Source organism: Epinephelus fuscoguttatus, linkage group LG15, assembly GCF_011397635.1.
Source record: "Epinephelus fuscoguttatus linkage group LG15, E.fuscoguttatus.final_Chr_v1".
Classification (NCBI taxonomy): domain Eukaryota; kingdom Metazoa; phylum Chordata; class Actinopteri; order Perciformes; family Serranidae; genus Epinephelus; species Epinephelus fuscoguttatus.
The window spans coordinates 11,539,900-11,566,661 of NC_064766.1; the positions used below are offsets into that span (position 1 = coordinate 11,539,900).

General features: G+C 43.2%; 1 protein-coding gene across 7 annotated transcripts in view; it reads left to right on the forward strand.

The window, feature by feature from the left end:
• The window catches only part of LOC125901885 (nuclear receptor coactivator 2-like), a 69,240-nt gene that overhangs the window by 28,748 nt on the left and 13,730 nt on the right, over positions 1 to 26,762 (forward strand). For 5 of the 7 annotated variants that reach the window (XM_049597872.1, XM_049597875.1, XM_049597878.1 and 2 more), the window contains 9 exons: positions 4,426 to 4,536; positions 8,360 to 8,532; positions 11,903 to 12,006; positions 13,521 to 13,722; positions 16,555 to 16,743; positions 17,884 to 17,985; positions 19,218 to 19,358; positions 19,828 to 19,975; positions 22,763 to 24,002. In XM_049597872.1, coding sequence (XP_049453829.1) covers positions 4,445 to 4,536; positions 8,360 to 8,532; positions 11,903 to 12,006; positions 13,521 to 13,722; positions 16,555 to 16,743; positions 17,884 to 17,985; positions 19,218 to 19,358; positions 19,828 to 19,975; positions 22,763 to 24,002 — 2,391 coding nt within the window. In that variant the 5' untranslated portion in view covers positions 4,426 to 4,444. The remainder of the gene's footprint in view (positions 1 to 4,425; positions 4,537 to 8,359; positions 8,533 to 11,902; positions 12,007 to 13,520; positions 13,723 to 16,554; positions 16,744 to 17,883; positions 17,986 to 19,217; positions 19,359 to 19,827; positions 19,976 to 22,762; positions 24,003 to 26,762) is intronic. The other 2 variants (XM_049597876.1, XM_049597877.1) reach the window with 1 other exon arrangement.

The window sequence follows — 26,762 nt, forward strand, 5'->3', positions numbered from 1 at the left end:
AAGCAGTGTCTTTAACAATATCTTGGTGACAATATGGAACATTGTGCGCATGTAGGTGAGATGGACAGAGCAGAAGCTGATAATGCTGTAGGAGCTGAATGAGAAGTTTCTGCGTACATCGTGATACTTTTTCCCATCATGACAACTGTATCTGACTGCAGAGCTGGTCTTCCACATATGAAACAGTGATCTAATTTCAATCATCATCATTTGCACACTGTGAAATTGTTGCTGTTGCACGTTTAATCACAACCTTGACCTGCTATTAAACCATGCATGCAATGCTAGAGGTAAATATTGTTTGGTGTCTTGTTTTTGTGCAACTGCAGTAACTTTGCAAGTCATGCAGAAAGATAAAACACTTCTCCATACACACTCATACACATGACATGATGGCAAGACTATAATGGTGTGTCTCAAATACTTCCGTTAGTACACTTCCATGTAGTATACTATGTGCACTATGTACTCATTGGCTTGGTGCGCGAATTTCGACAAGGTAGTGTTGTCTCAAACTAAACACGGCCATTGTGCACTCACCGGAAATGATGACCACAAATTAGCTAGTTAGCAAACTAGCATTAGCATTTGTGTTATTGTTCGCGGTACCAAATCATTACAGACTGCTAAATTAACCCAATAAACATACTGCTGGCTTATACCCGACAACAGTATAGTGGTGCTTAGTGCAAAAAACAGGCCGCACAGTTCTTGGCTGCTATTTCCAGTTTGAAAAGTGGTCCCTCCCCTTCCGCTACGTAGCCAAGATGGCGACCATTGAGGGCGAGAAGTGTCCATAGTTCCACACTCAATTTCTTGACAGTTTTGAGTGCACCATCTGGGTACTCATAGTGCACTGCATTTGTCCATACTTCTCAGTGTGAACGCACTTATGCACTCAAAATAACAAGTGTAAGTACAGAAGTACGCGATTTGAGACACAGCGTAAGAGTCTATAGCCATGTTAGCAGCTCTGTGAGATTGTAATGACGCCTAGCATGCTCCCAATGACAGTGCTAGCATGTTGATGTTTAGCAGGTATAATAATTAGATTGAAATTTTGACCGCATGATGGTCAGGGAATCAGTTATTAGAATTCAACTTCTGGGGATGAGTGTCTTCACCAAATAAATGTTATAACTCTCTGTACCAAATTTGACTGGAATCCATCCAATAGTGGTAGCTAGAGGAAAAGTCAGGGGATCTGCAAAGTCATGACAGTACATCCTATGGGAACTATGGGTGTCTCTACAAAATTTTGTGCCAGTTCACCCTGTAGGTGTTGAGGTATTTTCCTGATATAGTGAAAACTTTGACCTGCTGGCAGTGCAAGAGACGGAATCAGAGGACCACTAAAGTCAGTAGGATTAATCCCTTTAAGACCTGAATATCTGGTCAGAATTTCATGGCAATCCATCCAATAGTTTCTAAGATACTTTACTCTGAACTAAGGTCCGGGCTAAGTGACAGAAAGCCTGACTGACTGCCAGACCAGAATTGCCATCCTAGAGCTATGCTGCTAGCAAGGCTAAAAATGGGATGATAGTGTTGCTAACTAGCTGACTGGTGATGGTAGATGCTGATCAACAAGGGCTCTTTTTGCATGATCGGAACCATCAGCAAAGACGCCACTTGGCAGAAACTCTCCTCTCCTCTCCTCTCCTCTCCTCTCCTCTCGTAATTAGGCCATATTCTCCTTCTTCCCCAGGCCTGATTATTCAGAGCAACAGATGCCCCTCTTCTGATTTCCTCCTTCTGTCACCCACCATCCTCACCCACTTGGCTTATTTTTCAACATTTGCACTTGCTGACTTGATGTTCGTATGCACCAATAAACCCATTGTTCATCCATTTGATCCTTTTCCCTATCATTTGTCCTGCTGCATCCTCTTTATATACAAAATATTTTTACATTTCACTCCCCCTTTTTCTACCCATTATTTTTCCTCTTTCTTTCCTCCTCACTTTCTCTCTTATCTGTCTTTTCTCTCTCCCTCCCTGTTGTTCTCTTCCCTTATCCCTCTTTCCTGCCTTCATCTGCTCAGTGTCAGCCCCACAGACCGGCTGTTATGTAACAGTCAGGTGATGTGTTGGCCCGTTGAAGGGCCTTAAAGGCCTACCACCCTGACAGACACTGCTTCTCCCCTGCTAGAGTCATCGGTGTGTGTGATTGTAAGCACAAGTTAAGATTTGTCGCTTTCTGTTTGAATTTGTCGTCTTGTCAGAATATAATTTGTCACGTTGCTTTTTTTTTGTCCTGAACTTTAGTTTAGTTACAAGCTTAATTTAGAAAATCATCATCATCATCAGAAGAAGAAGAAGAAGAAGATGTCAACTTTTTGGAAGACCTGAACTCAAATTCTTTTAAATAGCATGTTTAAAAACTAACCATAAGTGACTACCACATATTGATCTCACTGACATCAGCACAATTGACTTAATTAGAGCACACATAACTGCCATGGTTGATTTTAATCTTCTTGGACTACTGACATTATTGGATTTGCTGAAGCAAAATCAGAGGCTCTTGTACATAAGTGCAACCTCACCAGTCAAAAAATGGTATTAAAATCATCACATATAAAATAGTAAATCACTGTCAGAAACAGAAAACAACATCTTGATTCTTAATCCCATTAACACCCATTTGAAGAGTAGACAGAAGAGGAAAATCCTGTGTATAAGCCCTGTAAAATTTACTATGTAGTGTCTTAACCTATTTACAGCTGTGATTGCAAACACAGAAAAGTTGTTACGAGTGCATTATTTATTTATTTATTTATTTTTTTTGAGAATAAGACTTGTAGATATGCTAAAAGTCGGTTCCTAAAATCTCACATAGAAAAGCACAGTGCTGATTGGTGTCTGGCCAGCAAGATGAGTTTAGTCATCAGTGTTTGGTAGAAGGTCAGACAGCATGAGGTGACCATATGGTGTAACTTTCCCCTGCCAATGTGTGTTTAATTTTCACCCCACCTACCTATACTTTTCGTCTTTTCATTCTTACGCAACACTTTTGTGCACAAAAATATTATGTAGAAAAATTTGGCTGTCAACAATATGACTTCTGTTAAAGACCGTCAACTTAATTGGCAGAAATGTTCATGTAAGAACAATGCGAATGCCTACATGGATTAGCTATTTCGAACTGAAGTAATTATTGACATCTACTGTATTCCCACTGGGCCTCCCACATATTGCCTGCAGGCACATCACAATGATACATTGTTTTCATGAGTCATTAGCACACTCCCTGTTTGATTATGCAGCGTTCAAGCAGGTTGTGTACATCTTCTGCACACTAATTCATGTCTATTTACAATGCTGTGTTTAATAATGCCATGAAGAGCAGAGTGAAGGGCACTTTCCAGTGTCAGGGGTGAGGTTTTTAATTTCCACAGTGCTCAGTTGCACTTGTGTGGCATGGAATTAGTGCATCTAAATTAAAAGCATCCACATGATGGCACAGGCTTTGCCGTTTTACACGTCAAAGAGGAGGCGGATTGGGGGAGGCATGGAGTTAGGCAGGCATGGGGAAACTTTTGCGTTTCAACAACTGATATTGTAAGTAACTTTATGGAGGGTGATGGTTTTGATGTTGTTTTTGGTGTGTGTGTGTTTCTCATTAGTTAATAGCTGTGCTTGTTTGTTTTGTTGTTGCTGTTTTGTTCTTTCTATTTTTACTGGGCAACTAATGGTTTTATAAGCGCATTGTTTCAGGATGGCTCTGTCCCATAGACAACAGTGATGGCTTGATGAGTGGGTGGAGGGCAATGCAAGATGGTAGGGATGAAGATGTGTATGAGCAGGGGTATGTGCTTGAATTTGGGTGTGGATGAAAGTAGAGATGAAGCTAGCATGTAAGCGGGAGGAAAGGGACAGAGGACTATAGGAAATCTTTACAGTCTACAAGTTTTGGATTCTTAAAGTTAAAGTTAAAGTAAAGTAGAATTCAAAAGAAATAATGTAATAATTGAAATGCGTGTTTGTCTAATTCTGACCAATTAACATGAAGTTGAAAAAAGGGGCAACTTTAGATGGACCACAAGTTTGATAATCAATCATTCCAATTTTTTTGATATCGTGAGCATTAAGTGTAAAGTGCTAACAAAAAGAGAGAACCTTGGCCTTGGACTGTAGCCGTTGGTGTCTAAATATTATGTCAGCGACATCCGCTAACGGATGTGCATTTGCATTGTTCAAACAGACCTACAAACAGTCAATACTGTTGCATTGTATTAACTTTAAAGGTGGCTGTTTCAACATGGCAATGTGTTTGATGTTTTAACAGAACAATTAATAGCAAAAATCATAAAGCATCATAAATATATCCTTACAGTTTTTTTTAAAAATAATCCCGACTAACGTTCTGAATAATTTAGATTAGTTCTGACCTGTTCTTGCTCTCTTCTTTTCTCTCTCTAGGTGCTGATATTTGCTGAAGATGAGTAGTGGGGGGGGAAACACCCCGGAGCCCCCCAGAGGGGGTGAGCCTCTGAAGAGGAAGGACTGTCAGTCAGACCTAGTGGGGCCAAGGTGAAGACCGTCTTCCTTAGTCCCTGGTCTCAGTACATCTTCACAATGACACCATTAAATCCTCACATGCCTACTTGTTACAACCACAATACTTACAATACTTTATACTTCTTCATGGCGTCAAAAAACCCCACCTTCAACTTTAGCACAGTTCCATAGTCAGTCAGTTATTAATTACCTTATTGATTACTGGTTTTGATTCTTATCATACATTTGAATATGAAAAAAACTGAAACGTTAAAAGTCAAGTATGCTTTTATTTTCAACAGATGATACATATTTTTTTTTATAAGTGGCAATAATTTTTGTGTGAAATAAAATTCAAAAAGATACTTATAGTCAGTGAGTGAGAGTAAAACTGGGGGAGAGAAAGCGGTTGGTGAAACGAGTCGAGGCTCTTGCAGGTCGATGAAGAAAAATGCTGCCACAGCATTTTTACAGACGACAGTTTATATAAGGGCTAACAAGTCATTGTGCTTTCGCTGTCCGAGAGGATATATGAAGGTTGTAGTGACAATGTAGAGTTGCACCACACTGAGGTTATAATGAGGAGATGTGGATGCTGTAGTGAGATTGCGAGAAAGTTAATGTGCTGAGAGACTAAAGATGTCTGTGTTTCACAAAAGATGTAACAATCGTGCGAAATCATGCAAGGCAGGAAGAATGAAATTAATTACCTGTGATTTCCACAGTTGTTGACATAATGCCATAACAGCAGCACATTTCAAATGTTCAGCTTGTGTTTTGTATAGAAGAGCCTGAAAATGATTATTTTAAGGACAACTTTTGTATTTTTCAACCGTCTTTTCATACGTCATACGTCTTTGTGTCTCATGGGGTCAACAGTTTTTGAAATTGGTTCATTATCAAACAAGAGGGCTGCACCTGGCAGCTGTGATACAGGCAGCAATGTAACCACTCAGGGCATGTTCGCATAGTCAATGTAATGTCCATAAAAGTGCTTGTTTTTGTTATTGCTAAGTGTCCAAATGTATGGAAAGGATCCCTACAGAGATAGCCCTTTTTGTTAAACAATAAGATCCTTTTTGTTTAACGAGAAGCGGGCCCCGAAATTGCCATTGCAACACCCACCAGACTACATTTAGATAACCTGTAATTTTAGTGTGTCATAGAGCCAGCAAATTTTCACATCTAATTTCATTGAATTAAGTGGTTATTTCAACTAACTAGTTGTTGAAAATGAATCAAGAAGGTGTTTGTTAGATTTATTTTTGTCTTTACAATGATAAATTTACTTTTTATTTAAATGGAGTCTGGTGGCATTGCTGATAGCGACTTCAGGGCTGTTTCTGGTTGAACAAAAAGGATCTTAGTTGTCATCGTCGTCCTTCGCTTATCCGGGTCCGGGTCGCGGGGGCAGCAGCATCAGCAAAGAAGCCCAGACAGTCCTCTCCCCAGCCACTTCCATCAGCTCTTCCGTGGGAACCCCGAGGCGTTCCCAGGCCAGCCGGGTGATGTAGTCCCTCCAGCGTGTCCTGGGGTGGCCCCGAGGTCTCCTCCCGGTTGGACATGCCTGAAACACCTCCCAAGGGAGGCGTCCGGAAGGCATCCTTACCAGATGCCTGAACCACCTCAACTGGCTCCTCTCGATGTGGAGGAGCAGCAGCTCTATTCCGAGTCCCTCCCGGATGTCCGAGCTCCTCACCCTATACCTAAGGCTGAGCCCAGCCACCCTGCGGAGGAAACTCATTTCGGCCGCTTGTACTTGCAGTCTCATTCTTTCGGTCACTACCCAGAGCTCGTGACCATAGGTGAGGGTTGGAACGTAGATCGACCGATAAATTGAGAGCTTCGCTTTTTGGCTAAGCTCCCTCTTCACCACAACGGATCGGTTAAGTGCCTGCATCACTGCTGACGCCGCCCCAATCTGCCTGTCAATCTCCTGCTCCATCCTACCCTCACTCGTGAACAAGATCCCGAGATACTTAAACTCCTCCACCTGAGGAAGGACCTCCCCCCGACCTGGAGTAGGCAATCCACCCTTTTCCGGCTGAGGACCATGGCCTCAGACTTGGAGGCGCTGATTCTCATCCCAGCCGCTTCACACTCGGCTGCGAACCGTCCCAGCAAGAGCTGGAGGTCACTGTTTGATGGAGCTAGGAGGACCACGTCATCCACAAAATGCAGGGACGAGATCCTCCCGTCACCGAACCTGACACCCTCCACCACTCGGCTGCACCTAGAAATTCTGTCCATAAAAGTTATGAATAGAACCGGTGACAAAGGGCAGCCCTGGCGGAGTCCAACCCTCACCGGGAACAGGTCCGACTTACTGCCGGCCACGCGAACCAGACTCATGCTCCTTCGGTACAGAGACTGGATGGCCCTTAGCAAGGGGCCACCAACCCCATACTCCCGGAGCACCCCCCACAGGATGCCCCTGGGGACACGGTCGTAAGCCTTCTCCAAATCCACAAAACACATGTGGACTGGTTGGGCAAACTCCCATGCCCCCTCCAGCACCCTGGCAAGGGTAAAGAGCTGGTCCACGGTTCCGCGTCCGGGACGAAAACCACACTGCTCCTCCTCAATCTGAGGTTCAACTATCGACAGGACCCTCTTCTCCAGCACCCTGGAGTAGACCTTACCGGGTAGGCTGAGGAATGTGATCCCCCTGTAGTTGGAACACACCCTCTGGTCCCCTTTCTTGAAAATGGGGACCACCACCCCGGTCTGCCACTCCAGAGGCACTGCCCCCGATGTCCACGCAATGTTGCAGAGGCGTGTCAGCCAGGACAGCCCTACAACATCCAGAGCCTTGAGATATCCAGGACGAATCTCATCCACCCCCGGGGCTCCGCCGCCTTGGAGTTGTTTCACTACCTCAGCAACTTCTGCCCCAGAAATTGGATGACCCGCCCCTGAGACCCCGTCTCTGTTTCTTCACTGGAATACATGTTGGTGGGACTGAGGAGCTCCTCAAAGTGTTCCTTCCACCCCCCGACAATGTCCCCAGTTGATGTCAGCAGCTCCCCGCCCCCACTGTAAACAGTGTGAGCAAGTTGCCGTCTTCCCCCCCTGAGGCGCCAGAGGGTTTGGCAGAACCTCTTTGGAGCCGATCGATAGTCTTCCTCCATGGCCTCACCAAACTCCTCCCATGCCCGAGTTTTTGCCTCCATGACTGCCGCCACTGTGCTCCGCTTGGCCCGCCGGTACCCATCAGCTGCTTCCGGAGACCCACAGACCAACCATGCCTTGTAGGCCTCCTTCTTCAGCCTGACGGCTCACCTCTGGTGTCCACCAGCGGGTTTGGGGATTACCGCCGCAACTGGCCCCAGCGGCCTTGCAGCCACAGCTCGCAACCATCACCTCGACAATGGCAGAGCAGAACAAGGCCCATTCGGACTCAATGTCCCCCTCTGCCTTCGTGACACAGTCGAAGCTCTCCCAGAGGTGGGAGTTGAAGATCATCTTGACCGGTTCTTCCGCCAGGACCTTAGTCTTTAACAAAATGGTCTATCTCTGTAGGGATCATTTCCATAATGTTGTCAGAAACTTAGAACAGTAATATGAGCCTGTCAGTGTCAAAAACACACACTGTCAGTAGTAGCCACCACAATACTCTCACTCAATACAGGACCAGTTTCAATTTGAAAATTGTTACTTCCATTAGTCACTAAGACACAAAAACATGGGGAAATATAGGATCCAGGGTTGAAATATACCAATGTTACCCTTTAACCACTAAATTTGAAATTCACGTATTTGATGTTGAACTATTGAGATACTCATGTCCCTTTTATTTCTCTGTACCTTTTATTCATTTTTTGGTGTAAATGTTGTTTCCTCCCTGTCTCTGCAGTCCTAAGAGGAGCACTGAGAGAAGGAACCGGGAGCAGGAGAACAAGTACATTGAGGAGCTGGCTGAGCTGATCTTCGCCAACATCAACGACATGGACGACCTCAACGTCAAGCCAGACAAATGCGCCATCCTCAAAGAGACGGTGAAGCAGATCAGGCAGATCAAGGAGCAGGGTGAGGATCCACTTAGGTGTTGCCTTTCCTTCTGCGACAGTTTTGATGCCATATGAAATGTATGTAAGTTAGTATATATGATACATCAAAACACAAGACAGACGGTAAGGTTAAGCAGTCAGTGAGGAATGTATTTTAACAGAGTGGAGATGAGTTGAAAGAAGCGGGTAACATCAAACATGTCTTTTCTTAGACAACTATTTCGTGATGAAACAGAGTCTCTATTCATGTTCTCACAATTAAAGACATGGAAAAAGCGCCTGAGGAAAATGTGGTCGTTGAAGGCAGTCAAGACCATTAAATAATGTCTTCATTAAGAGAAATGCCGCAGTCACATCAACTGTGCAACAAATTAGGTGATATGGAAGCTACTTTCCTGGCTTCTCACAGGTTATCCTTGTTACTCAAAAAAATATGTGTGTGAACGCAGCCTTATTGACACCAAACAACTAAAATGACAACATGTGACTGTCATAGCAACATGCACCTAATGGAGACATGCTGATCCCAGAAAAGTACACAAAATTCAAAACTGAATCACTCCTGGCTCTTTCCTATTTATCAGTCCACACCCATTGGGCAGTTGAATTGGATGTCAGCAAACTGAAATGTAAAGAGGAATTATGTGTGACTGTTAACACAGACTCTGTAAATAGGCAGAGATGTAACGGCTGTAGTGGAAAGCAGCCAGACCTCCTGCTGTTCTTCCCTTTTCTCTCCTTTCCTTCACTTTCCCTTCTTTTCCACCTTCCCTCCCTCCTCCACTCAGTCCCCCTCTCAGCCTTCCACAAACCATCTTTTTCATTTCCTTTTCATCTCCTCGCCTCTCCCCTTCTCTTTCTTTCTTCTTCCCCTTTCCTCTTTCCTTTTCCCTGTCTGCCTTTCATCCTTCCTCAACCACCTTTGTTCTTTCCTCTCCTCTCCTCCCTGTCTGTTTTTTATGTTATCTTTCCTCTCCTCCTCTCCTCATGTCTTATTTTCTCTCCTCTTTCCCCCCTTCCTATTCATAGTTCTTCCCTCCTTCACAGTCCTGGTCCTTTCCTCTCCTCTCTGTCTCCCCTCTACTCTCCCTCATCCTCCCCCTCCCTCCTCTCTCTTCTCCTCCTTTCTCCCCTCTCTCCATCATCCTCCCTCTCCTCTTTTTTGTCCCTGCGGTCAGCCAGTTGGTGTCCACGTGTTTGTGTCTGAAAACAACAGCTGAATAAGCACACACACACGCACACGTACACACATTGATAATACACATGTCACACAGCTGTCTGCTCGACTTCAGAAACTCACTGTTGCCCCGCAGACTAATGAGCTGGATGTGACACAAAACGTATTGATATCAAACAAAAGCCATACAAAAGTATCAAACAACACCAGATGTGCGCAAAATGAAAGCAGCCGAAACGTATAAATCACTTCAACTTAATAAATAGTAGCCTCAGTTTGTGCAGCAAAAAGGTCACCTTGTGGAAGAAATAGAATATAAATGTTCTCAGAGAACACACTCATACACACACATAGACAATTACAAATTGGTATTGTGCTTGCGTGTGTGTGTGTGTGTGTGTGTGTGTGTGTGTGTGTGTGTGTGTGAGTGTTTGGCCCACGAGTTTACGGTAATTGCAGGGTCATATTATAGATGCAAGATGAGTATGCCTCCATTTCTGTCAACTCAGCAGTTGTTCCTGTGCTCAGACTGTTGGAACAAAAACAGTAGTATCCGATAATAAATGGTGTGTATGTACTGTATGTATATGTGTGTGTGTGTGTGTGTGTGTATCTGCATTACTGGAAAGCTTACTTGAGAAAGTGGCCAAATGCAAGGCGGGTGTGTGTATCACATATAGCATATTAAGGTGTTATGCAAGCTTTGCCAGGAAAACTGAATTAAGAGAATAAAAAGCAGCTAATTTAGGTTGTGCAACGGTTAAATGGAAAGGTTTTTTTGTTTCCAAATAGTTTCAGTGAACATTCGGAGGTTGGAAGCTGCCGCGGGAAGAAAACAATATTCGTTACAAGGCAGAAATTTGCACGATGATGTTGCATGTGTAATATTTTGACCTCCTTCGCTCGTTTAAGCTCTACACCCAAACTCAGGTGTAATACATGTATCGTGTTTAATGATAACAATAAAAACACGTACTGCCACTTTAATACCCTTCAACTTACACGAGGGCCACTCCAGGCTCTACAGTGACAGGGTTTAAGGGCTGATGACTCTGTACAGCTCTGGTCCCACAACAGGAATGTCAGCTATGTGGCCTAATGGGGCCATGGGAGGCTTAACAGTCCAGTGGTACAGCCAGGGAGGAGAGTGGAGACTGGCCTCTAATATGACTATAAATGTGTGTAATGTACTGCACATTAGTGAAGTGATACCTGCTCTCCATGACATTCCAAGCATCTGACAGTGCATCGACACATTGGTGGAGGAGGACTTGGGTTGTAGAAGGTGTGACTTGTAGGGTAAAGAAAGGACTAGCTAATCAGTTTGATCGGTGAAAGGTCCTCATGTACGTCCAAAAACAAAGTGTGTGTGGGGTGTGTGTGTTTGCCTGAGGGTGGCGTCATTGTCATGGGCAAATTCACGAAAGGTCCTGACCAATGAGGTGTAGAGGCATTCCTCAAAACTTCATGCAAGGATTTTAAACGTGATGAAGGTAGACCATATTTGGGATTCAATATCCCAGGCACTGTAACTGTGTGTGGCCAGTAGCACAGATTTCTGTGAATTGGACAGTTTGAGCAATGAGGCTCATTTGCATATATGGCCAAATTAGCACCAGATGTGTGTGAATCACCTCATTGCAGTACATGCAAACAGCACAGGAGCGCCGAGACGCTATTTCCTTGGCAGCACAGCTAGGGGTGCATTTCACTCTTTGCGGGTGCTTTGAGAATTACACGGATTCTTTTCTTTTATTTGTTCATGTTTAGTGGCTGCAAAAGCTGCGCAATCCTTTTGTGAATTCATCCCGCGGTTTCTTCATGAAAAAGAAAATACCCGCCAAGAGGCAGAATTTAAGAAACATTCTGACTAATTGTTTTTCCACGAAAACAAACACACTGTGTGATAAACATAGAGTAATTTACTCCATTTGATACCAGCCTTCCTTTTAATTATGGGCCTTAACTTTTGACGTGCCTCTTCACAGCATCATCAGTGAGTCAGGCATTAATTTTGAGCTCAAAGCAATTGGATGGATGGCATTTAATTAAAAAATGAATGTGATAAAGGCCCTTTTTTTCAGGAGGTTTTTTACTTGGTTTATGTTAGATATCACATCACATCTTAAATTCTTTATCTTGCAGACTCTCAAACCTGAGGCATTTTAAGTGTTTTAACCCCTCTGTTCATGTTTCTTGTTGTCTTTTACAGAAAAAACTCCAGTGGCTGATGCTGAGGAGGTGCAGAAGGCCGACGTCTCCTCCACAGGGCAGGGTGTCATTGATAAAGACGCCCTTGGGCCCATGATGTTGGAGGTAGGTTCAGCTAAACTAAGGTCCGCCTCAGTTATCATGCTCTGAGGAAAAGAGTTCAAGAGGTCACAGTGATAGTGACATAAAACAGTGACATCAGGAATGATTATTCAGTCAAGTATGTATTAATAATAGTGGCCTGTTATTGACCTACTATAAAGAAGTCAGCTTTTCACATCTGATATAACAGAGGCAAACAAGTGAACAGTTTGAATTAAATAATCTCATGTTTCAAAATGCAGCATTATTCCATAACTACACTGTTGTTGTCTGAAATATTTACAGCAGGTGGAGCCTCTTTTTGACTTTAAATGGCGTTGCACTTTACAGTGACACAGAGAGATAAGAGTTCCTCTGGCTAGCAGCAATGCTGTCATCAGGCCGACTCCTGTGTGTGTGTGTGTGTGTGTGTGTGTGTGTGTGTGTGTGTGTGTGTGTGTGTGTGTGGGGTGACGTATAACATGGGACACCAATGAGGTATAAATACCTTACTGAAAAGCCAGATTAGAAAAGAAGGGGTGGAGCTTGACCACACACACACACACACACACACACACACACACACACACACACACAAACAGGCTATATATAGCTTTGACCAGCCACAACGTTGGCTGAGGTGTCTGCTTAGTGATAAATATAATTCTAGCCAAGACCCTTTCTATTCTTTTCTATTCTATTCAGTTCTACACCAGCGTTAGCCAGACGTACAGTCGGAGGTTTGTGTAGACATGTGGCAGGCTAAAGGACAAATCTCAGTCTGTACATAAAGGTGGAAAATGCTGAGTTGACAGGAATGGAAGAATGGAAAAATACACACACGCACAGTGCCAGAGAGGCCACTGTATACTTGCTGTAATACCTTGAATTATGATAGCACACTGTAAGTTACTAAGAGATATAATTAAGGAATTCTTTTTATTATTTTATGTTTGTTTGTTTGTTTTTTTTACCAAAAACACCCCCCCATATTTACTTAAAAATAAACAGACAATTTGAAACACAAATTTTAAAATTGTTGCATTTGCTCCTGCAAGAAGACATTGTTTACTGCATTTTCTGTCGACAAGCTTCTCTGTCTGGTTGTTAGCCTATATTAGAATATGCTTCTGGTAATAAAAGTTGAGGACAAAAATTAAAAGATCATGCCGTTACAGTGCTAGATTTGCTCACATAAAATCACATAAATGGTTAAGCTGAATGATGTTTTGTGATGTATTTTTAGCAGGTAGGAGTATCACCTCAACTTTCACATTCACTTCTATTAATTGAGTCTAATTAGCTTTGGTAGGAAAGTTCAGATGATCTTTAATTAACATCCAATCTCCCCTCTTTATCCCTCCTGCCTTGTCTGACATTTTCTCCTTTTATACTTTTCTTCCCCTTCTTTCTCTACTACTGGCCCTATACCTGCGTCTACCTTTAATCTCTCTCTACCTTGTCTTCTTCCTCCTTTTCCCTCTCTCCAAACTATCCCTCCCTTCATCTCCTCCCATCTCCTCTTCCTCACATCCCAGGCCCTGGACGGCTTCTTTTTTGTGGTCAACATGGAGGGCAACATTGTGTTTGTCTCTGAGAACGTCAGCCAGTATTTGCGCTACCAGCAGGAGGAGCTGATGAACACCAGTGTCTACAGCGTGCTGCACGTTGGAGATCACGCCGAGTTTGTCAAGAACCTCCTGCCCAAGAGCCTGGGTAAGAACCACAGAGAGCTCACTGGTACGTGATCTGATGGAGGAGTGATTTCAGATGTTCCTGAACTAACTGTCCTTACTGAACTTACAGCTCTGCCATCATTACTAAACCTGGTTACCTTTTCCTGCTCTCGGTAGTTCACAGCACTAAAAACAACGGGGACGATTCTTCTTAGCTAGATAATCAAGAGCAACAGGCTCGATTAATACCTGTCTTTAAGTTGCCACGCCATTACAGCATAACCTGCTTTGCTAAATTAGCTTTTCTTCTAGTTAGCAGGGTGTGTACCACGTTGTGAACCTGTCCTGTCCTAAGTCTTAATCTCTACTCCAAAACACTCATTAGTTTTAGTTGGAGATGAGTCACCTCAGTTGACCTAAACAAAGTGTTAGCTAGCTGTCAAACCACTAGGATTATTTCGCAGAGCAAATAATTAATAATAATTAAAATAATTTTTAATGTAAACTGAAGTTATTATCTTGTGCACAAAAAATTACTTGTGCAAACAAGTTGATTATGTTGAGTGCACAAGTTAATATCTTGTGGGAGCAACGTATTTTTTTTTTTTTTGAGGAAGATAATATAACTTGTTATTGAAAGGATGATAATAATAACTTGTTTCCGCAATATTAAAAAATTTCACCTTTTGGGTCTCTGTATGATTTTCAGAAACACTATCAAATTTTAATTAATATTCTACAAGCAAAAATTCTTGGCAGTGGTTTATTTTGTCTTGTTTTTTAAACCTCCAACCCAGAAGCTGCGCTAGACTTTTTCGTTGCCGGTCATTTTGACCGACAGGGTCATAAAAATCCGGTCATAATCTATTTTTACCGGTCATTTTAATTTTCGTTTTTAAACGATAATTAAGATATTCAAAGACATTTAGTTTTCGTTTTTAATAAATCCATCAAGCAAGTTATAAAGTGTGCATTAATAAGGACATGAACGAAAAGATGAACAGACATCCACACACCTGTGCCATTAGGCTTCGCTCTGGACACACCGGACTGCACTAACACATCACTAACGCGTCCGGTGTGTCCAGGGCGTTATGTAGTTATGTCTGTACGCTCGGTGACACAAAATTAAAATTGTAATGAAGTGATTATGGTATTGAAAAAAGTGTTCGGTTATGCACTGTTGTGTTATTTTAAATTATAAACACGGTATTTTCTCCTCATGTTCCTCAGTGCATGCTGTTCATAGACATATACATATGTATGTATTTATGTCTATGGTGCTGTTGTTATTTTATTTTGAAAATTGGCCGGATTCTCTCGTCTTTTCTGTGTCCGACTTCCTGTTTGGTATGATCCACTGTATCCAGCTTGACAGAAGCGCTCGCTGCTCCCGTGAAAAACAGACCAGACGCTGAACTGAAGCTCTGCCTCTACTCCGCGGGCGCTCCGCTCCGCTCTGCTCAGCGGTCTGTGTGGACAGTCAGATAGGTTAACATGGGCGCTGACTGAAAACTGCCTCCGCTGCTGGGCGCCGTGCTTCGGTTCCGTGTCCGGTGTGTCCAGGGCGTTATGTCAACAACGCTACATGAAGCAGATGAATGACTTTTTCTCTGCAGTACTGTGCACTGCGTCACTAAATGTGCAGGGATGGTAATTGCAACCGGTCAAAATGACCGACGGCCTTCAGATTTTCCGGTCATTGTTGTAAAAAAAAAAAAAAAAAAAGGGTCAATGACCGAGAATATCCGGTTAACGCGACCCCTGCTCCAACCACTGGATGGCAGTGTTGTAATCTATCTTCAGTTATTTGACTTCACTACAATGTATCAGTTTAACGCCAGCGAAAACACAAAGAACAGGGGCCTATGAAACAGGCAGAGTCATATGGTACATTCGTTTTGTACTCGGAGGTCGGAAATCGGAAGCGGGAATGACGTCACCTCCGAGTTGACAACAGTTTTTGCATTCTAGTTGACAATGGTGGACAAGTTGGAAAAAAAACATGAACGTTACCGTTCTACCGTTGGGCTAGCTGTAGCCACTGTTAACAATAAAAGTTGATAACAACGCTCAATGTGGTATTTTGCACATACAGACAGTGTAGCAACATGCCCACGGATAACAATTGAACAGTACTGTGGGTATAGCTGACCTAATTTAAAACAAATAAGATAAAATTGCTATAAACAGAACTTAAGCAGAGTGTTTACTCACTATGTATGTGACCGGCAGCCATCTTGAATTCGTAAGTCGGGGTTGATGTGGTTGCTCTGAGTTTCCGAGTTGGAAATCCAATCTCGGAGTGCGTTTGAGTTTAAACTTCCAATTGGGAACTGGGAATTTCCGACCTCTGAGTACAAAACGAACGCACCAATAGATGGCGCACCGCTAGCTCCTAAAATTCGATTTTAAAAAATCGCAATATAACTCCCTTGCTCACAGTTTCGCAATATATCGCAATATATTAAAACGTAACCCCTGTATTGTGATAAGTGTCGCATCACCAAATTCTCGCCAGTACAAAATCCAAATAACATCATGCTAAAGAGAAACCAACTAATGTTCCTGTTTAGAGCACTCCAGAAAAACTGACAGCTAACAAAATGGCTGCATAAGTATTTCCAATTTCCAGTGTGTCATTAACTCAATATTTATTGACAGGCTGTGATGAAAAAAGGCTAGCTATGAACTAAATCCTGTTAGCAATGTGTGCAGCTTCTTGGTTCAACTAACTACACACCACTTTTGTTACAATTTTGTTAGCAAGTTATGGTTTTTATACAGGGTATGGCATTTTGGTGTTGCAGTATGCATGTTGGCACTAATGTTTTTTTTATTAACTTGCTTATGTTGACCACCTCCTCTTTGTTTTGGTGTCTCTCTTATCTTTCAGTCAATCATCGCAGCAGTGATGCATCCAATAGGAACAGCCACACATTCAACTGCCGTATGTTGGTTAACCCTTATGGCCACGGTGAAGCCCGACCAGCGTCTGACCAGCAGGACGCGTCACAGCAGAAGTACGAGACCATGCAGTGTTTTGCCGTGTCCGAACCCAAGTCTATCAAGGAAGAGGGGGAAGGTATTGTCTCTAACTTATATTAGCACTTTTCTCTTTGTTTCTCTTTACTGTTTACTCTATCTTTGTTGTTTGTTATTTATTTTTTCTCTTTGTTGATGTCTTTCTTGCTATGTTTCTTTCTTGTATTTTGTTATTATCTGTCTGCCTGTCTCTACGTCTCTCTCTTTGTCTTTATCTTGATTTTAATTTAAAACATCAGATTCAACCTCTCTTTCCCATTTTCTCTTTCTAGCTGCTTTGTTGTTTCCCCTTTGAACCCTTTGTTTTAATCTCCGCCTGTCCCACTTTGGTCCCTCTTTAGTTATTTGTCTCTGTGTTATTTCCTCTTACTTTATAGTTTTGCCTCTTGCTATTATTTTCTTCTTCTCCGTCTTGACTTTCTGTCATTTTCCCATCACTTTCTCCATCCCCACTTTCCACGGTCTCTTGTGCTCTGTCCTCCTTTCATCACCACTCCTCTCTACTTTCCCTCCCATCCACTGGGAGAGACTAATTAGCGTGTGGCACTTTGTCATCTTCCCATCTTATCTTATCACACACATACACACTGGGGAAAAGAATCTGTCTGGCACTCTAATTTTAGATGTCTAACAACCAGATATTGTGCTAATCTCTCCCCTGACAGGAGGAGGGTGTCTGCTGGACAGATTGAGGGCTGTAGGTTCAGACTGAGGTTGAGGCTGATGTTAAAACTCAGCCTGGGTCTGAGATTGCGAGGTCTTGACATCAGTGTCGAGGCTGAAGTGCCACAGTATGATTAAGCTGTGTATGACTGTGGTTAAAAGTGAGGATTGCAACAAAGTTTAGGTCACAAACTGAGTTTAACCCGTATTTATTGTCAAGGCAAAGGGTTAACAGGAGATCTGTCATAGATACCTATGGTGTAGGTTGTGATTTATAGTTAAGTGTCAGATTTGGTGGGATGTGGTATCAACAAACATACACGTACTCTTAGAGACATACAGAGTTGTAACCTTTTAGGGTTTTAACTCCCGCCAAAGGAAAAAGACAGTCACAACTGAAATCATGTTGTTGAAACACCTCTGCTCTTTTCCACCCTGTCCTTATTCTTCTATCTCATTGCGTAGCACTGTGAGTTATTGAAAGATTATTTTACCCTATGCTTTTCCAAACATTCAGATTTCCAGTCGTGTCTCATCTGTGTGGCAAGAAGAGTCCCTGTCAAAGAGAGACCTGTGATGCCTGCGTATGAGAGCTTCACCACGCGACAAGATCTTCAAGGTAGTACTGGATGGGAAGATTCTATTGTTAGTACACCATTCAAACAGATGTCTGCACATGTATGCAGAATATGTAGGCAATGGGACAAGATCTTCCAAAATATTGCCCATTGTCCCCTGAGGCGAAATCGTCACCAGACTGATAGTTTATAGGTTCCAAGATTGATACGCGGTGTGATCAAACAGTGTAGGGTTGTGTCATTTAATAAGCATGCTGTTTGTTGTTTGAACAATGGTTTTATAACCATTTTTCTATCATGAGGTCAGGAACAAGTTTGAAACAGTGTCAAATTTAATTCAGCACGATGCATCTTGGCTAACATAAGGGACTGATCTCTTGTCCACTGGTAAAGTGGTGGTTGCATTGCTGAGTTATAAACCCGCTGCTCCAAAACAGGCAAACATCTCAAACATGGGTCCGTCCCAAGTCTCTTAAATTACTGCTAGTTTTCTTACCTAGCCGACTTTGCTAGCTGTTTAGCCCCTCCCACCTAGGAAAAAATGCGAGGAGCTAGCGCTAGGAGCGATAAGCGAGCATTGTCGGTTTAAGAGACATGAGACGTCCTTTCCACTGAAGTGTCACGTGAAGCAATGTCCATTCCTGATGACAGCGGCACCGCTGGATCTGCTCCGTAAAGCAGCCAGCGTCTGGCGTTACTATGGGTACATCCCAAGTGTCATTATATTTGCTGACCAAAAGCCCCCACCCCCCGTCGTCATGACTGTGGTCACACACTTTTGCATGTATTACCATTGTTATTGAGTCATTTGTCGAAGTTTGTGCATTTACAGAACGGTCTGTAGCCCTGATATTCCACTGTCACTGTGATGAGCACTATCATTCAATTAACTCACCATCATTCAACATAGTCAACGAGTCATTTCAAAGAATGCATGTAACGGGTACTTACTCTTGTACTGTTTCTCCACCATCTCGTTCACATGTGCCAGATGTAGAGGGCGGGTATTTATACGTCATGGCGTTCAGCTGAAAAACTCTTCCGGATAGGAAGCTCTTGACCATCCTAGCTCGTAGCTGCTTAAAGCTTGCTGCTAGCTCCAAGCGCTAGCTCCTCGCTGCACAAATAAGAGACTTGGGATGGCCTAGAAGATGGCGGACCTCGAACGACTTCCGGTTCAAGCGAGGAGCTAGCAGTAGCACTATAAAAATAAGAGACTTGGGACGGACCCCATGACAGTATTCTGCTAACATCAGGTCTTCTACCTGTCCAGGTAAAATCACGTCCCTGGATACCAGTCTGCTCCGTGCATCCATGAAGCCCGGCTGGGAGGACCTGGTTCGGCGTTGCATTCAGAGGTTTCACCTGCAGAATGACGGGGAGATGTCCTTTGCTAAGAAACACCAGCAAGAAGGTGAGTAAGACAACACAGAGCTCAACCTGCAGCCTGTGACTGTTGAACTAATGGAGGCTTTGCAGCCTAAACATGTTCATTTTAATACGAAAAACCTGCAGGTGCAAGATAGACTTGTTTAGGGTTCAGCGCTTTAGACTGTCTTTGAGGAGTCAATCAAAGGAGAAGGATAATCTAACCTATAGCCATGCTGCAAGTGTTCTGTATATTAAGTACACCTGTGGCATTCTAGGATGTCAATTTAAGATTATTTTCATGACAAAGAATAATGCTCTCTCGATCAATTTATTAATAAATAGTCAAACTGAATAACAAACTAGCAGTTGTTATTCACTGTATCTCTTAATTTCTATTTTTTGGGGAATCGATTTGTTGGAGGCATATCATATCCTGTCTTGCTGGCTGTCAGTCATGTGTTATTATGTTGATGTTGGAGTGTAATTTTCTCTCTACGTAATTCTCTTTGTAGTGTTGAGGAACGGCCATGCTCTCAGCCCTCTGTACAGATTCTCCCTAGCAGACGGGACCATCGTCTCAGCTCACACCAAGAGCAAGCTGGTCCGATCGCAAGCCACCAACGAACCACAGCTCTACATGTCCCTGCACATCCTGCAGAGGTACCAGCCACTCTGTCTCTACTGCAAAGTGTCTTTCTTTCTAAAATATTGTATTTAGTCGTTAGGAGCTGGCATGTATCAGTGTAATTGACTTACTAAGCCCTTTTCCTTAGTGCCCTGTCTGATAGAGAAGAAACAGCTAATTGAAATCCTTTATAGATTGTTGGAGATTCCATCTTTAAAAGGTTGCATAAAAGTTTTCCACTGTTTTCTACACCCACTGGTCCCAAACCTTTTTGTCTTCAGTCTTCTTAGCTATAATTCCTTCCCATTGTGTCTTTAATGCCTAGAACATTTCTTTATAATAAGAGCCTCCTTGCCCTAGACAAGAACTTAGTTTAAGCTGAATCTCCTATTTCAGCAAAAAGGTTTGGTGTTGTGTTTGAGTTTTTAGTCTGCCAAACCCACCTGAAAGTCACCTGAAAAATATTCTAAACCGAGGAAACACTTTTGACACGCTTATAGTATAGTAGTCTAGCTTAGGAGTAGCACAGAATAGCTTGGGGGTAGTGTTTTTCATTAACAGAACAGAGGGTGGTACTGTGTGGTCCAAGGCCATAAATTATTTTAGAACTGAAAAGCAACATTAAATGACGCTCTCTCAAACCTGCAGCCGTCCGTCCAGAAAAAGCTTCATACCTCCCTATTAATCAGGTCCAGGGAGTGCCTCTTTAAAATCTAATTTTTTGCCCAAACTAACCTTTCTTAAAACTGACCTTTCACCTGTATCATTTTAAGACATAATGCTTTAATGTTAATTGCAGCATATCTCCCTCTTCCTCTTTCCCCTGTCAGTCTGTGTGTTTAGCACATGTCCTCTCTCAGTGTTTGTGGTTTCCTCTTGATTTGGACAAAGGGGGAACACAGCAATGTGGATTAAGAACAAAGAGCCTCTTATTCAGAACCGCCGCCATATGTATAGAACAAAACTGACACAAGCACTACCAGCCAGTCCAGTCTACAGTACCTCCATCACTCCCTCCCACCACCGGGAGCGACTGTGACTCAAACAGCATCCAGCCTTTAGTATGACCATTCAGAGTCAGGAATTGGACAGCAGTCAGAAAACAATGCCAGGACTGTTACCCGGAGCTTTCAAGGATCAATGGCGAGAACTTGGCCTTTTTTACTTCCACAAGTTTCACATTGAAAATTATCGCTCCAGTACTCAGCACAATGAGAGCTTTGTGTGTTTGGTGTGGAGCTCAAGCCAATCCATGTTTAAGGCTTTCTCTCTGTTACAGCTTAAGGCCTTGTTACAACTCTGTTTTCTCAGTTATGTACACTGTGTCGGAGCTGCTCTCTGTTCTACTGTATGAGTTTCTTAACCTTTTTGTGGTGGTCTTTTTATTGAATACAAAATGCCCTTTGCTAGTTTTATTAGATATTTATTGACAATGACCAGTGAGGATATCACTGTTTGCTTTAATACTGGGTCATGCTTTTTAATAACTAGTGTCACTTGTTTCGAAGGGGTGGATATAAAAGTTTGGAAATATAACAGTTTTATATCAATCATTAAATCAAGTCAAGTGTTGAGTACGAGAGTTCTTGAGCCTGGAATCAGTAGTTTGCCCCCCAAAAAACCTTCAGGTCCACTTCCTTGCTTATTTTGTTGTTTTTTTTTTGTTTACCTTTCAGCTGCTTATCTTAGTTTTTTCTGTTCTAAGTTAGAATCTGTTCTAAACATGGCTAAAATCTCAGGTAACATGGCATTGTAAAAGCAATATATCCATATGGCCAGAGGAGCACTGAGGTGAGGCAAACCAGGCAAATGTTTGGGGCCCTCCGAATAATTTGGGAAAAGTGGCCACCTATGGCCACTCTTGTTGGTACTTTTTGCAATGACAATTATAACCCCCCTTAAAACTCCCATAAATGCACTGTACAGTTTACCACCGCAGCCCCAAGAAACCTTCAGGCGCCAGCATACTCCCTCTGTGTATGATTAATTCATTTCATACATTGTAACCACTGCCCTCATATTTCCATGGATCCTTTATGTTGGCACAGATACAACCACTAGAGGGCCAAGTCAAAACTTTCTTACAGCAACAAACATAGCAACGGTGGAGGAGGTTGTAATAACAAACCTTTTAACAGAGGTAGTGTCATAGACAGCAGTGGTATCTGAGTCTATTAAATACATCGCGATGTGAACTTTTTGCTTTATGACCGATTTGTTTAATTTCACCATTTTTGAATTGTCTTCGTGTCCCATGGTTGTGTCTGGCTTACACTATGCTACACTGCCTATATGATTTCAGGCGGTACTTCTGAATTTCGTCTGTATCTGTAAGCTTTTAGAAAATGTGCACAAATACGGACGACGTGAATGTAGAGTACAGAGAGAAGGCTTCGTCAGAGTCCGTACACCTATCTAAGGTTGAGCATAAATGGGCTTTAAGTTGGGCCCCTTCTGGCCACTGTATGACAGCTGGATAAAGTCAGGACAATCAGCCAGCTACCTGCATCAGTCATACATACAACATTAGGTGTAACCATCAGCGCAACCATCAGGGCCCAGATGTGCTTCTCTGCTAGGGCGCCCCCAGAGTCTAGGATCGCTACGGCATATGGCCACTGAGCCATGATAAAACCTACAACTATTTCGCTACATTTTTCCTTGTAACCAAGCTGCAGCTTTTTCTAGGTATGTAATGTGTGCAGATGTATGAATTTTCAAAAGTTACATATCTGCACATATTCTCACATACGATCTGCCTATGTACAACCAGCACTCCCCTTGAGCAGGCTTGATTCTTGTCTGTTTTCTAATCCTTCTAGAGAGAATATGGGTGGCATGACTGCAGACATGCCTGGTGGCCAGGGCATGGCCAAACCAATGACCCCAACCAGTGTGAGTGCCCCCTCCCCATCTCCTGATGCCAGTGTCACCAGCAATACGCACCACTCTGCCACAGCCTCCACTGCCCCTGGACGTGGTTTCGGGGCTGTATCGGGTCGGGCACCCACGCCTCAGGGATCACAAAAGAGCCAAGCGCTCAAGCTGGGCAGCCCTTCAGCCCAGGGTAGCCCCAGCTTCACCTCAGGGGCCCAGGGTGCCATGTTGTCTCCTCGTCATCGCCAGAGCCCCAGCATGGCGGCTAGCAGCAGCTGTAGTAGCCCTCACCTCTCTCAACATCCCCCTGGTTCTTTCTCTCCTGCAGCCGGACTCCACTCGCCAGCATCTGTATGCAGCAGCACAGGAAACAGCCAAGGGTTCAACTCCCTTAGTGCACTGCAGGCCTTCAGCCAGGGCCACAGGGTTTCCCAGGGACTTACCGAGGGGCAGCATCCGGAGTCACCTGACAGAAAGCATATTGGCCTTCAGAGCCCTCTTCAAAGCAGCAGCACTGGGAGCCAGCAAGCCAAGAACAATCCCAGTCTAGAGGCAGACTTGTTGGGGACTTTTGGGGAGCAGCAAGACTTGTTGTCATCTCCAAACCAGGAGGGTGAGCAGGAGAAAGATGAGGACCCTGAAAGCTTTGAAGGTAATGGAAGCTTAGGGGAGCTTGGCGACGGCCCAGATCGCCTTCTGAACACAAAAGGGCATACTAAGCTGCTCCAGCTCCTCACCACCAAATTAGAGCCCCCTGATCCTTGCTCATCACCGCCCCTGGGGGATGACCAGAACTGTAAGGACCAGCTTGGGGGTGTGGGTGGGGCTGGGCATAACAACCACTCCAGCTCGCTAAAGGAGAAGCACAAAATTCTCCACAGGTTGCTGCAGAACAGCACCTCACCTGTGGAGTTGGCCAAGCTAACGGCTGAGGCTACCGGAAAAGACCCCATTGGTCCATCTGAGTCAGCTTCAGGAGATAACATGGCTGCCCTAGGTGAACTCTGCACAAAACAGGAGCCCGGCAGCCCCAAAAAGAAAGACAATGCTTTGCTTCGCTATCTGTTGGATAGGGACGATAACGGGATCCTGGATAAAGCCATCAAGATGGAGCCTGGTGATGGACCCAAGCTGTCCAACATAAAGACAGAGAAACAGGAGACGGGTTTCAACATGGCGGACCAGGTCAGTGTTGTTGACAGTAATATTCATGGTTAGTGTTGTCAGTGGACAACCAGTTGCTGGTTTACAGGTTTGGGCAAATGGATTTGCTGCTTCTCTCTATTTGGTATAACTGAAAATGTATTGTCTATTGCTTTATTGGTATAACAAAAAAATTCCAGCAGAAAGAGTAGGCAATAACTGTTTAGAGATTATGATCACAGTCAGAATCCCTTCCCTTACACATGAAGAGTTCTGTCTGTTCCGAGTGAATAAAAATAATGAAGAAATCCATCCACATAACAAATTAACATATGTATGTACTTAACAGCTCCCATAAACACCTTCAAGTGAGAAGCAGAATGCTTTGACACTTGGTGTTTGATGCTGCCGGATGCGTGTTGACTTCCTCTTTAGGCAGCCAATGGCAGGCTGTCAGGAATTAGTACACTTGCTGAAACACAAGATGATCTGGCAAGGAAGGCAGAGGAGTACTGTTAAAACTTAAGCATGTGTGAGTGAGAAAATTGGAAACAGAGAGTGTGCAGGAACTAGAACTCAGAAACATTGTACAGGTATATGTCTGACTGTATTTGACACCCAAGATGCTCAGGAATAGAGTTGGTAGGTATGTTCGTGTGTGTTGTACTGTGTGTGCAAATGTACATGTGTATACAGACCTCCTAAAAGTTTAAAAGATGATGTCTGGCACCAGAGAGAACGCACACACACATTGTTGTCTACATTTGGATTTTTAGTGGTAAACCCAAACAAACTCTTGGTTTCAGCAGCACCTTTATTTCACACTGTAGCACTACTCCTCTTACAATTATTGCTTAGCTTAATCACAACAAAGTGTAGTCAGTTCTGAGTGTTGTCGTTCCTTTTGAAAGCGCAGGTGCACTGACATAGTTGAAGTTAGTTCCAGGAAGGGGCTGATGGAGGACTGCTGAGGTTCAAAAGTCTCACATCCTCAGGCGTCACTCCAACCAATAGTTGTGCCTCCGGGCAGCGGAGGCCACTGCCGGAGGGGAGGTAGCCATTCAGCAGCTCCCACCTTGGATGGCTTGATTTGTAGTTTGTAGAATAAGGTGACGCTTTGTTAAGCCAGTCGTGATGGTGCCAAGAATGTGCTTTTTCATCTGAGGTTACAGCTGTTGACACGATATTCCAGTTTACCAGAATAAGGAGCACAACAGGAAAAACAGAAAGACAAAGCAAAGAACAAAGTAGCCAGGAAACGAAGGTCAACAGGGCTGAAGAGTGCGAGCAAGCTTGCGTGTGTTTGTCTTCTTATGTGCATGCATAAATCAAATGACACATTACACAGCACATTTGCAAACAAGAGCTTTACAGGAGCTCTATATCATATTCATAACGTACACGTGATTCAGAGATTGTCGGCACATGGCTCTCAACATGGAGGTAGCTGAGCCAGTGGCCAGCAGCTAATGGTGCCAGCAGCTAATGGTGCCAACAGCGTGAACAGCACTAACAACAGCAACAGTAGTGACAGAGATCTGGGGGGAATTGGGGTGTGGGTGCAATGCTTTTTTTAGCGCAGTGCAGAGCGATAGCAATTAGCTAGCCAGTGGGATACACACACAGGGACATGCATTAACAAGCATGCACAGTCTGACTGGCTGACCACAACAAACTACAGAGAAGCTCAGATTTTAACACACACAGAGGTAGCATTACTCTGCTTTATCTTTACATAGCGAATAGGTGCTGCTATAATAATGCTCTTAGTGTTGTATAGAACTCCTTTAAATTAGGAATAAAATTAGAATTTAATTAAAGAAATAAAGAATAAATTAAAGATTAAAAACCATGAGGAAGAGCACGTGTGTGTGCTTTACTTCTGTAGAGTGTAGAGAGGTGAGTGCAGACGAGCATGTGAAGGTAAGTGTGTATCCGGGTCACAAATTGTGTGTTTGTGCAAGACTGTGTACATACTGTACATTTCATAGTGTGAACATTTCTATTACAGCATATTTGTGCCAATGGGTATCACAGTATGTGTGTGAGAAAGTCAGCATGTGACAGTGTGTGTATAATTTCTTAGTGTGTAACTGTGTGTCAAAATACATCTTACAGCTGCTCAAAAGCACATCTGTGCGTTACTTGTGTATTAGTAAGACTGTGACCTCACTGAACATCAAATTAAGTTTTACAACTTCAAAACTTAACACTTCTTTCAGTCAAATTGTGCAGTTTGAAATAGAGCATAGGTGAAGACACAAGGCAATGTCTACTCTAAAAAACTGTTACTGGATATACTGGATTCCGAGTGAAGAATATGTTTAACACAGTATATGTTTTCTAATTCATCCCATCCTCTCATGCCCGTGCTTTTTTTACTCAATCTGACTTTGCTTTCATTATTTTCTACAATGCAAAGAGGAATTTAGTTGAACCTTGCTCTCTAAATATAGTCTCTTTACAATCCAACGTTGCACGGCATGACTAATTGATATACAAATGGTCATTTTGTGGGTGATGTGTGCCTTTAAAGGAACCACAAGTATGGTGTGGCTCTTTACTAACATCTAGTGGCAGCTGTTGGAAACTAAACAGTGTTTGCAAACACAAGTTAACTCCTACAATCCTCAGTGTTTTTCAAGCAAATTTTTATTTTTATTTGCGGCAAATTTCAGGCTTGCTACCTGCTATCTAACGGATATTATATCAGACATGAGAAGTAAAAGCTAAAGTTAGTGAGCTAATTTTCAAAGTTACATCTTTTTATGTAGGCTATAAAATGACAATCAGATTTGAGAC